Source organism: Mastigoproctus giganteus, chromosome 10 (genome assembly GCF_048544385.1).
Source record: "Mastigoproctus giganteus isolate SK-2022 chromosome 10, ASM4854438v1, whole genome shotgun sequence".
Classification (NCBI taxonomy): domain Eukaryota; kingdom Metazoa; phylum Arthropoda; class Arachnida; order Uropygi; family Thelyphonidae; genus Mastigoproctus; species Mastigoproctus giganteus.
In genome coordinates, this window is record NC_143584.1 from 92,394,397 (window position 1) to 92,408,102 (window position 13,706).

General features: G+C 34.8%; 1 protein-coding gene across 1 annotated transcript in view; it reads left to right on the forward strand.

Moving 5' to 3' along the window:
* The window catches only part of LOC150079153 (glutathione S-transferase kappa 1-like), a 156,280-nt gene extending 145,564 nt beyond the window's left edge, over positions 1-10,716 (forward strand). Inside the window, exon 8 of the mRNA XM_090382970.1 lies at positions 10,600-10,716. Coding sequence (XP_090239096.1) covers positions 10,600-10,646 — 47 coding nt within the window. The 3' untranslated portion in view covers positions 10,647-10,716. The remainder of the gene's footprint in view (positions 1-10,599) is intronic.
* Positions 10,717-13,706: the final 2,990 nt, after the last annotated feature.

Sequence of the window (13,706 nt, forward strand, 5' to 3'; positions counted from 1 at the left end):
CTGGTTATCATCATTCTTCTCTTTTTTGGTGAATCCCTTCTGCTTCTGCCCCCCCCCCCATCTTCCTCTCTCAGGGTAACTCGGGAATTTTTTTTGGCTGGTGCAGCATAAGCCTCAGGCTTCCTTGCACCATATGGCTAATAATAATAATAATAAAATTTGGGCTCTTTCATTTCCGCTTTCTGTTCACCTCTTTCATTTCTTTCACCAATTCCAAAATTTCCTATAGTTCTCCTTTCTGTGCTGTTTCGCCTCTTTTCAACCTTAGCATTGAAGTTCCCCATAATGATAGTGTAGTGAGTTTTCTGTTCATCTAGAAGACTCCCAATTTTGGTGTACATTTCTTCAACCTCTTCATCATCATGGCTCGATGTTGGTGCATAAATCATTATAACCTTTAGCTTATACCTCTTAGAAATCGTGAGTAGTAGTCTTGACACCCTTGGTGATGTACTTTTGAATTCCAAAATGTTGTTTTTTATATCTTTATGGACCAGAAAGCCAACTCAACCTTCACTCCTTTCACTATTTCCATTGGTTTACAGCAGATTTCCACTTGATAAACTTAAGTGATTCATTTCGCCAAACCGATGATATTCTAATTTACATTTTCTAATTCCTTTTTCAGCTTTAGTATCCTGTCTTCACCGATGAGCGATCTTACGTTGTAACAGGCCAAGTTCAGTTTTCCTGCGTGGCAGCCTGATCATACCCAGAGATTCTTAGCACCCTCTGCTTCCAATCTGATCCTCTCGCTGCTGTAAGAGGGGGAATGAAAGCCGCTGGGGACTGAGGGCCATTTGTTTCGCTGTGCTGTCATGTGTTGAAGGGTTTGGTCTTTTCCTCTTCACGCTGACCAGGTGTCTTGAAGAGAACCACTACACATTCGTTGCCACCTAAGTGACGTAACAGGGCTTACCATCGAGAAGGTGTGCACAAGTGGATTTTAGGGAGGCAGGTCAACCGGACTTCTCCTAAATATTCTGAAATAGAAATATATTGGATCTATCAGTGTTTTAGACTAACTGTCTGATAACACACAGAATGCCTGTTCCACCCTAACCCCCCTCTAAGACAATTTAAGTAACCACCCTTAACTGTTGATGGTAAATTTAATGTATTAAAGGTAAGAATAATGATACTGGTAGGTGTAAGTTTACCATCTTCCTTGATAACTATCCTTTTTTGCATATATGACATTTTGATTTGCTAGTTCCTGGGTAATATTTCTTCTTCTGTAACATTTAGAAATCATATTCTGCAGTTAACCCTTTTGATGTATTAAAGGAGGTGTGTGGGGTTACTTATGTCTGGATTCCTCTGAAAGAAGAAATATTCAGGGATTGTTCAGTGTGACGGAAATCTGCCATTTCAACTAAGAGATCACTTGAGCTTGTAATCAGCATACCATTTTAGGTATGCCATCTCTGTTTTCAATACATTTCTGAATCAGAAAGGAGAGAGCTTGTTTTGTGGCTTATCTGTCAGAGAAAGCAGGATCAAAATAATTAATTTGATAGAGAAAGAATTTTGTTGGACATGCATCCATCTTTTGTCATTTGATATGGGAAGTGTCATGTTCTTTCAATTGCTGTCTGTCTGATTAGGGTCAAAAGATACATGAGATATTATGTTATTGGAGTCCATACTTTGCTCCTTTTGGGGGTAGAGGGGGGTTAGCTCTATCTCTCAGATTTTCGGCCCTACGATGGAAGAGGCAAGAGTGACCAAGCAATATAAAAGTTGATTGGTTAGCAGAGAAAGAGAAAGGTGTATTTCTTTTCTGAGAGTTTGCTTACTATGTTGACCCCTGTTTTAATTGAAATAAATTGGAAGAAAGTTTAAAAAAGAAAACTACAGGAGGAAACACTATATCATTCACTTTGAAAATGTTGCCTGGTCACTAAATCACTTGGCATTCGGGGCTTGTTTTTTTTTAATGAGGATTTCAATATTGAAATACTTATGCTCACTAAATTTAAAGTTCACATCATCTCTCTCTAACAAACTTTATAGCAGCTTTACCAACTCTCTTCTGCTCATTACTTAGGTATTCATTAACAAGCAGAACATTTACTAAAGGCTTTATAAAGTAGGGCTTAAATACCGAGATTCCAGGATCCTGAATACTGGGATTCTGGTCATTTTATTTAGGATTTGAAATCCCGGTATTGATACAAAAATACCGGTTTTTCAATACTAATTTAAAAAATAATTGTTTATGATTTATTCACATAAAGGTTATAAAATCATTAATATCACAGAATTTGTAACAGAAGGATTGTTATACACAATACAAATGCGACGGAAACCCGAAAAACGTCATGAAACTGTAAGATATAAAATCTTACAAATATATTTCTCTTAGTAAATATAGTGTGTGTGGAAGTAAAGCAGTTAAGGAATAACGAAAACATCATTATGGAAATATTTTCATTAGTGAGAGTAGGCCTGGTAGGGCAATTAAGGAATATGATGAACAGTGGTATGGTAAGTGCAGAAGGGTTAAAATGAAAAGCTTCTGAACAATAGTTTAATCCCTCTATTACACCGCTACTTCAGGATGCTACACTTAGTGCATTTTGGGAATGGGTGTTGGCCGATGCTGCTACTAATGCTAATGTATGGAGCAGTTCAAAGGTATTGTGAACAGGTGATCTAAAGGTAAAAGATGATTTGGTGGGGGAAAACAGAGTTTTCCCCCACCAAAAGAAGAGTGAGTTTAAAGAATAACACGTGATTGAGTAAAGTTTAAATTATATAGGGGGAGATATGTAAATGCAAGATATGTAGCTTATGTGCAAACCCCTGGGTTTGCACATAAGCTTGTGTATAAAAAAGTAGTACAAGGGGTGATATTAACGCAATCAATTGAATAAATAAACAAATGAGAAGGAAATAAATAAGGTGCTTGTACCAGAAGAAGGGTTTGTGTTTGTTGTTCAGAGGGATTGCAGACTTGCAGTAGTAGTTCTGGGTTCAGTGTGAGTCCAGTTCTGGGAGTGTCCAGTTGTACAGTGAAGAGTTCCGCCGCTAGGCATGTGCTAGAAGTTAATCCGGAAGCTGAGTAATAAGCCAGTCAGATAGTGCCCTGGCTTCTACTGCTGCTGTGGTAATTTCCTTCACTATTAACAGAGAACTGTTTCTGAAATAAGATAGTACTGGAAGAGCTATACAGCAGAGATGCAGAGTTCAACTAAGGGGGGGGGAGAGAGACAGAGAGAGAGACAGACAGCCAGCACCACACTCCACGGAAGGAATCCGCACAAAGGAATCCCACCGTGAAAGAGAAGAAAGGTTAGTCCTCTGAACTGTGTTGTATTGGAAATGGTACCTAGATAAAGTGGGAGATTATTTTAGAGTAAGTTTGAAGTTGAAGAAACATGAGAAATAAGGAAATGTTTAGTATTGGTTGAAGTTGTAAAGAAAATGGATATTGCCAAATTAAGAGAGATTACATGGAATTGTTAGCATTGAAGTTAGCAACTTATGGGCTGTTGTGAAGAAAATTGATATTGCTGATTAAGAGAAATATGAGGAAGTGATTAAGATTGATTTAGTTTAGTGTTTGCAGCAGTAGAGAGTTGATATTGTTAATTGAGAGAAATTTTATGGAAATGATAGCATGTATTAACAGATTAAATGAGAAAAATTAATAAATTAGATGTAAATGAATACCAGTTATGTATATGCTTATAAGTAGTTTTGATGATAAATGACTTTTGTTTTATATTTGTGTCACTGCTCTTGAAAAACTGACAGCTCACTTATAATATATATATATATATATATATATATATATATATATATATATATATATATATATATATATATATATACACACACGTGTGTGTGTGTGTTATTTATATGGGAATATCCCTCAGCTCCTGGAAATTCTCATTTTTTAACCAAATTGCAGTCGGGTAGCTTGTGGGCATTAGTGCTTGAGGGGAGCTGCTGTACAAAAATCATAACAATGGTCACTGACGACAATACTAAGGTGCTGGGAAATAAAAATTAATAAATAAATAATCCCCCCCTCCCCCAAAACTTAGATTTCGTTTCCTCACCAAGCTTAAACATCAGCGCCTTTCTTTTGTTAATACAGATATAGTGCCATAAAAAGTAAAAAAGGAAATAAGATTTTTTGAAGATGAGGGAAAAGGAGGGTGGGGGGGTAAACTGCAACTCGTCTATGACCATCTCAGTACAAAGCACCAACCAGCACAGAATCCAAAAGGACATTTTCTGCTGCTAATTAAATATGTACCAAAATTAGATCCAGTTTAAACAATAACACTATTGATTGCTTATGTTTCTTAACAGCTCACTTTATTTGGACAGGTAGTGTGGATGCTTAGGCAACCAAATTTGCAGTTTCAATATGTATATTCTTTTGTTTTTAGAATAACTATGTTTAATAATTTTTTGTTAGAATATTTATTATTGTAATAAAAGTTGGATTTAAAACACGAATTGAAGTAATTACTTGTTTTTTCCTTACTTTATTGCACCAAATTGCCATCAAAATTTATTGCGAAAAATGTTTTTTTTTTTTTTTTGGAATACCGGTATCCCGGTTTCATAAATTAAAAATACTGGTATTAAGTTTTGACTGGTATTGTGAGCCCTACTATAAAGTTTGTTACAGAGAGATGGTGTGAACTTGAAAGCTCAAGTTCACACCATATATATATAACATATATATATTTGTTTTGTCACATTTTGCTGCATTTGGGGTATGGAGAATCCTCACCAAGTGATTGAAAATGTAAGGGACACACACCAAAAGTCAATGTTTGGTTAGGAGTGCACAAAAATGGCTTCATCGGTCCATTTTTTTCATAGATATGACTATGAAAAAAAAAAAAAAACGGCATGGGGCTTTATTAAAGACTATGTACCTAAGAAAAGTTCGGGATTGGACAATTTGAAACAGCATATCGTTGAAGCAGTTGCTCTACTAATGCCTCAGATGCTGGAAAACACTTGGCAAGGACTTAAAACATTCCAGGGTGGAAGGCCTTGGTGATGGGACAACATTGTCTATCATCATGGTTAGTTCACTTAACAGCTCTTCGATTTCAAAAGGTTGGTTGGCAGTCCTGTGGGTGTTAGAGAGATTTTCTCATCGTGGCTGAAAGGCTGATGTCCACATGAGGTGATTGGGTAAGGACTTTAATTTTTTAAAAGCGTACTGCAAGGACAACTGCTTACATCAAAGAGAAAGATGGCTCATTTGCTTCATCTATTATATATATATATATATACACACACAGTGCTTTTTTTGGGACGGTACGCAACGGTATGGCATACCGGCACAGTGATGTGTGACATTTGGATGCAATGTACTTCGAAATTTGTAATATTCCATAAATTTTTTTAATTATTAAAATTATTTAATTTTTTAATTATTTAAAAAATATTAAAGTTATATAACTAAATTTTTATTTGCTGGCTATCGTAAGATATTTTCTATATAAAATAGCTGGCTATCGTAAGATATTTTCTATATAAAACTTTATAACCATTTTTAGAATTCTAAATTACTCAGTCGGACCTCTGTTTAACTCCTTTTATAGCGAATTTTTTTAAAATTCCCCTTGGAAGCTACATTCAGAATACAGTAGTTTCTGTTGAATGAAGAAAATTTTCATATAAAGAACGGATTAGGCAGACTTAACTCGGTGCGCATTTCTGGCCTTCGGTCATCTACTGCAGTGGTGTCCAACCTTTTCCCGTACAGGGGCCATATTCAAAAAGATTCAGAGTTAGATTTCTTTCGCGGGTTGCACTGAGTGATTAGAGAAAAATTGTGTTACATTTTCCATATCTTGTTACATGTAAAAGTAAAATTGAAAATATTCGAAAATTTTATAAGTACAATACACAATTATATTTACTGAACAAAACATTTAATAAGAAAATAAAATTTTTTTGATAATTAACAAAATTTAAAATGCTGTTTTGGTTCATCACTTTCCACGCAGGTTGGACACCACTGTGAATCAACTGTAAGCACCCCGTTCAAGAATTAGGAAAGAGTGATTTTCTTTTACCCCGACAAATAACCGTGTTGTTTCGCGGAAGTGCGTTATCCACATTTTTCCATAAATTTTCCCTATCTCTATTTACATGGTCACAGTACCTGAATATCCAAATAAAAACAACATTTTGGACAGTTTCAAAAAAAAAAAAAATAAAATAAAAAGAAAAGAAAAAATTCAAATTTAAGAACTAGTGACAATAGCGATGACGAGAGAAGGAAAATGAGGACAACAAAGGTATTAAACCTTCTAAACATAAAATGCTTGCATTTGGTGAAAATGAAATTAGAAAATTGTCAGTTTTCTAATTTAAAATTACAGTTAAATGAAAGAGATGCAATTCGTGGATTCCTAATTGAAAAGATGGTATCGGAAGAATGGAAGCATTTGATGAACGCTCTGAGTACAATACCAATTTCAAGTGAATGTGAACGTGGATTTTCACAAATGAATCTGATCGTCAGCCCAACCGGAGCTTCGTTGATCACAAAAACAATTTCTTCACTACTATTTCTTAAATTTGTAGGCCCATTGGTGACACACTTCGATCCAGCAAATATGTTGATTTGTGGCTGCTTCTGAAGAGTCATTCATCAACAGACACAAACAGAAGAAAAGAAATCAGCATAGTGTGTTGGATGAGAACTCAATAAAAATTGGGAATATTCTATAAAAATTTGATTATGAAATTATATTTACAAATTTTTACTTATTACTTATTTTTTATATATTTGAATAATAAATTTATGCTTAATAAACTTTGTGTTAATAAACTTAATTTGCTGTTCTTAGTCCAAAAACATTACTACTAAAGTTAACAATATCAGGAAAAAAAAATTGAGTACTTTTCACATCCTTTTAATTTTCAATTCTTCCTGATAGCAAAGAACGAGTACCGGCACCTATTTTTTTACAAAAAAAGCATTTATATATTATTATTTTATTATTATTAGCTATATGGTGCAAGGAAACCTGAGGCTTATGCTGCACCAGCCAAAAAAAATTCCCGAGTTACCCTAAGGGGGTGAGGAGGGAGAGAGAGAGAGAGAGAGAGAGAAGTAGAAGGGAATCACCAAGAAAGAGAAGAATGATATCCAGCTCAGGACTCTGAGTGTGCCAAGCCCATACTCACCAGATGTGAGCCCCTGGGGTTACATATACACACATACACACACACACACACACACACACACACACACACACACACACACACAGGGTGTCCGGGCTAGAGGTATTCAAAAATACACACATATATCTCAGCATTTACAAGGTGTATTAAAATAATTTTTTTTGTTATTATACAGAGTAACTCACCAAGTTTTTATGAAAGTTAGTAAAGTTCAATATGGGCACCTTTTGTAGCTCGACTGATGTCAAAACAATACTCGAGCTCTTGCCAAGTGTTTTCCAGCATCTGAGGTTTTATTCGAGCAACTGTAACAATGAAATGCTGTTTCAAATTGTCCAAATCCAGAACTTTAATAAAGCCCCGTGCTTTTTTTTTTTTTTTTCATAGTCATATCTATGAAAAAAATGGACCGATAAAGCCATTTTTGTGCACTCCTAACCAGACATTGACTTTTGATGTGTCCCTTACATTTTCAATCACTTGGTGAGGATGCTCCATACCCCAAATGCAGCAAAATGTGACAAAACAAATCTTGGAGAGATTTCCTATCGACTGTGCTTTCGTTTGAGAAAATGTAATGAGTGGTTCTTGCATTATAAGCCGTTATTTTTGGATACCCCCAGCCCGGATACCCTGTATATATACACACTACTTTCTTATGGAAGCTGGATAGACATTTTATGTGGAAGGACAGCATCTGACCCCCGCATATGATTCTGACTAAAAGCCATCTGTGCATACTGGCAGAAAGTCAGAATATTTTGTTCTGTGTGCTGCAGAGAATTTTCTGGTAGACAGCTGGTGGTTGTGTGACTGTCTTCCTTCCAGATCTTGAACAAGAAGCCACAAGTTGGAAGATAGACATTCCAGGGTGGAAGGCCTTGGTGATGGGACAACGTTGTCTACCATCATGGTTAGTTCACTTAACAGCTCTTTGATTCAAAAAGGTTGGTTGGCAGTCCTGTGGGTGTTAGAGATTTTCCCATCATGGCTCAAAGACCGATGTCCACATGGGGTGATTGGGTAAGGACTTTAATTTTTTAAAAGCATAGTGCAAGGACAACTGCTTACATCAAAGGGAAAGAGATGGCTCATTTGCTTCAACATAGAGGCTTTGGACAGGAGATTTACTGATGCTCCAGTGGCAATACAGATGCCCTGGTGACGGACTGAATCTATTCATCAAAGTGCATTATCTCTAGCAGAAACAAACCTGGGTACCATAACCAAGTTTAGGGCAGACAAGAGCCTGGTAGAGCTGGAGTAGGGTACAGTGATCTGCGCCTCAGGAAGTTTACGAAAAGGCATGTAGGATGTTAACCCCTTTGTCACCCTTGTCCTTATGAATATGTTGTAGGAATGTCAGCTTCTTGTCAAAATAATTCTAGGAATTTGACTTCTGCTACCACTGGGATGTCGTTTTACCCAAGCCTTAATTCTGGGTCAGGATGAAGATATGTTTGCACAAAAGGGAACACAAGCAGTCTTCTGTGATAAAAATCTAAACATATTAGCTAGTGGAAAACAGGCATTGAGCTTCAAGTTGCATATCACAAAACTTTCTAGCAACGACTGACAAACTGAATTAACATAAATTTAAAATAAATTTATTAAAATAAATAATATCTACATAAAATACTAAAACAGATATAAAATAAAAGCATTAAAATACAATAAAATATGGACAAAACTAATCAAATGATTTGTGATGCATGATCATGCTCAGTTGACTTTTGCTGTTGTAACCGACATATATATACTGCAGTACACCATTCACTAACTAAGCTGATGAAGAGGCATTCATCTTGAAAGCTAATGTATATTTTATTAGTTTTGTCCCTATCTTATTGCATTTTAATGCTTTTATTTTATATCTGTTTTAGTATTTTATGTAGATATTATATATTTATTTTTAATAAATTTATTTTAAATTTATGTTAATTCAGTTTGTCAGTCATTGCTAAAAATTTGTAATATTAGCTAGTGACCTGATCAGTTGCTTTTTTGCAGTTGCCTGTCAATAACCCTCATATTGCATGAATGACAAAATATTCTAAAGTCATCAATGTAAGGGGCATTCTCAAGTGGTGAAAAACATTTGAGAGTCCATATTAACTCCTTTTGGTCCTGGGGTTTGTCTTTACCTCTCAGGTTACCAGCCCTGCTACAGGAAAGCAAGAGCAGTGCTGCTAGGTGTACAAAGGCATGAAGGATGTTAAATTAATTGGATTAGTAACTAAGAAAAATATACTAAAAAAAAAGGTGAATTTTATTCCTGAATTATTACATGGGACTTAATCCTAAGTACAGGCATACTTAGGATTAAATGAAAAGAGGAAGACAATTGAAATAAATTAGAACTTATTTGCTCATAGAAATAGTAATATTCAGATCGCAGAGAAGTCACTTGGACCAGTAATACGCCACAACATATGCTTAAATATTTTACACGTACAGTAAACGTGGCCACGGAGTATGCTTGGCTCCTGGGCCTGAACAGTACTAGTTGCACAGTACAGAACTATGCCACAACATTTCCATAAGTATTTTATATGTAAAGTAAAAAAAAAAAAAAAAAAAAAAATATATATATATATATATATATATATTAGTGCAATTCTACTACTTTTGTGCTGTCTCTGTGATTTGTGCTGATACTTTCTAACAGAGTGTTACAACTTCAAATATTTATGAATAAATTGGGTAAATTGTGAATGTTCACAGGTTAACAAATGTGTCTTTCACAAATTTCTGCAGCTCAGCAACTTTCAAAGTAGAAAGTCACTTGGCTGTCAAACTACCTTGAATTCCTAAGACCAATGTGTGTTTCCTAACAATGTTGAGTCTGCTAGCTGCAAACAAAATTCATAACTAGCAAGTTGCTAACCTGAATTTTAAGGAGTGTTAAGTTAACTGTTATTTAACTTTTACTTGAATATAATTGCATATGGAGAACCAAGTCATCATTCAGTAGTGTTATTAGGAAAGCAAGTTTTTTAACTAATTTGAAATTAGTCAATTTTGCAAAAAAAAAAAAAAAAGTAGTACTTCTTGATCATTAAAGATAAAGAAAGTGATATTTTGCACTATCAGTTCTTTATTATTATTAAAGAATTGATGTATGGTGGTCCTTTTTCAGATTCATCATTTTCAGTACACAAGAGCAATGGGGAAAACAAGTGTTCACTTAATGTAACTTTCTACTAGATTGGTTAGTAACAAGTTGAAACTTGGTGTGCACATTCTAAAAATATGTCATCATAAGCCCTATTCACAGTGATTTAGCAACTGCTGCTATGCCTTCAAGAATTATAAGATCATTTATTGAATTTTTTTGACCAAACCACATATATATACTGATTATGCTAATAGTTTTTTAAATTTTCAACTTTATAGTTGACTTTGCTTTGTTCAACTTCCTAGGTGAAAAGTGGGAAGGACCAGTTCCAGAGATGAATTCTAAATTGTGAAGAATTATTTGTAAGCTGCCATTTAATCATTAAAAATTCATGTATAATAAATAATACCAATGTCAAAAAAAAAAAAAAAAAAATTGAAATTGTAATAACAGAGTTTTATTGATTTGTGTTATCATGTATACAGCATTATTTGAAAGAAATGTCTATGACAACTATTCAATAAAGAATGATTTTTTTTTTCCACAGCATACTTTTATTATTCATCCATGTTTTGTTGGGCCTTTTCAAAGTAGCTCCCATTTGATGAAATCTTAAAAAACATGGTTGAAACCATATTTTGACATGCATTTGAGAATTGCCTCCAGTGTCTTTACAACTTCTGGTTGACTGGAAGCGTTTTCCACGCAGCTCTTTTAACTTTGGAAATAAAAAAAATGTGCAAGGTCAGGGCTGCAGGGCAAATGAGAAACATATTTGACATTAATGCTGGCTACATATACGACAGTATGAGCAATGTGAGGAGGTCTCTCATTGTCGTGATGTTGTCATCATCCACCCACCTCTGTATTTGTGGTTGTTTGCAATAAATGTGATCCCACAAAGTTGCAGTACAGTTTTGTAGTAAGGTCCTGTAACAGTCGTATGACGTGTGGCACAACATGCTGGTAAATCTTTCCTTGAATGTCAAGGAAAAAAGATGACCATAACCTTTCCTGCAGAAGCCAGAGCTTTTGCTTTTTTGGTGTTGATAATGATGTAGACTTCAAAACAGTTTTGTTGCTTGCTCTCTAGATTGATAGAGTGTGGCACAACATGTTGGTAAATCTTTCCTTGAATGTCAAGGAAAAAAGATGACCATAACCTTTCCTGCAGAAGCCAGAGCTTTTGCTTTTTTGGTGTTGATAATGATGTAGACTTCAAAACAGTTTTGTTGCTTGCTCTCTAGATTGATACAATGAAGTTATACCTCATCTGCAGTTAGCCTTGCACAGAGCCTCAAAATCTTCAGTAACCATCTTTTGCAGCTCCTGGCAAACCACACGAACTTGTCGTTGCTCAGGTGTGAGTAGCCTTGAAACCCAGCTTGAACAAACTTTGATGGGAATTCCATTGTATCATATGCATATGTCATGGAGAATACCATGCATGCTTCCTATTCATTCTCAACATCTCTGCCTTACTGTTATACAGCAATTTTTCACAATTACAAAAGCATTTCATACACTTCAGCTGATGTCTTCTTGAGATAGAAACAAAATTTGAGAACAGCATACTGTTCCTCGCCTGTCAGGTACATTGTTATGTAAATGAAACTGAACAGGCATAAACTTGACAGCTGCCAAGGTCACACTGTATGCACAAATGAACTGCACAGTTGCTATGTGATGCAGCTTAGTTTGGTCTTATATTTTGCAGCTCATATAGAAATAGCTAGCAGTACAGTTGTTGATGAAAAATTATGATCATTCTTTATTGAATAGCCCTCATATTTTTCAACATAAAGTGCCTAATTACACATGTTTTTTTTTAGTAGAAATTGTACTACTTTTACAATGACTTAAATAAAAAAAAAAAAAAAAAAGTTTGTTTTTGCATTGCAGTTTGTTTGAAACAGTGGCTCCTTTACTTCTAAAATTTTTAGATAATATTCATCTTTCAAATATTAATATTTCTGTGCATAATAATTTCACTGTATTTTACTTTACTGTTCTTTGTAATCCATCCCCGTTACATTTTCAATTGGAAGTTTTTCTTCTACCACTTGGCTGCTCATTTAGATTTGATACATTTATTCACTGCTTATCATAGGGTCACTAATTGAGACTAGTTGTCTGTTGATGGAATCAAATAGTTCTAAAACTGGTCACATCAGTACCTGCAAGTTTTTAATGAGTAATGAATCACCTACTGGGTCATATTATTTGATTAAAAACAGTATTAGTTACTTTGGATTGACCTGTGAATAACACAGTTGTCTCTAAAGAGCCCAAGTCCAAACTCTTTCACAGTGTGATTCCACAGAAATATGGTAGTGTGATTATTATTTCTGAGACTATTTCAATATCTGTGTTGAAATAGAATCTTTCTTTTTTTACTTCATTAGGTCAGAGAAGTTTACAACTACTAATCATTTTGACAATGAATAAAATTGTTAATCATATTTAGTATTTATATGGGCTAGAACTGTGGTCAATTCAAATAAATGTGCTTCTGCACTACCATGCCTGACCACTTGGCTATGTCAAGCCCAAAATAAATTTTCTCTTTCTATTCTGGGACAAACACATAGGATTAGAAGAGTTTACAAAATAGTAAATACAATGACAGTGTACAGCAGGCATGTGCATTTGAACCATTGAAGAGTATCTCATTACTTTGTAAACAGTGCGTGGTACAGGAGTTAGTGTCTTAATTGTGGTAAATAGGTATCTCAAAAGTTTGAATCATGTAGGTCGGTGTTAACAGATAATTTTAATAGCTATTATAATTAACTTTAAAAGTGGAACATAGTGTAAACTCAGTAACTTAATGTAAACCCCATATCATAATATATATTTAACAATGTAATTATTGCATTTAAATATATTACTTTAGTATTCTCAAGTAAATTGAATTTGAATGGAATTAGTGCCTCAGACAAGAGCAAAAAGCAAGGGGCTCAAAGTAAAGGGGTGCTCTAGCTTAAGGGAGAACTGGAGATGGTTGTCCTCGGTGAAACGTACTACTTACTGCAAAGATATCTGATTATAGAAGTTTATTTCCTTGAGGAACTGAAAAACATCTGCTATATTTTTTCTGTCTTCCAATATGGTTTTGAGATTGAGGGAGTGATGCTTGGCTATTAACTCTTTAAAGCAGTTTCAGTGTTCAGCTGCAAAATCTGGACAAGTAATTAGTACATGTTCTACTGTTTGTTGTGTGTTGCAGGTAGGACATAGAGGGGGAAATCCTCTCCTCACAAGAGATGACAGTGGCTGAAATGAGTGTCCTGTTCTTAACCTTGCAAATATCACTTCATCATGTCTGTTTTGTTGTATGCTGTATCTCCATGATTGGAGTAAACTTTTAATTTGGTGCAATTTGTTATTGGTTAGAACTTGCTTTTGCTGC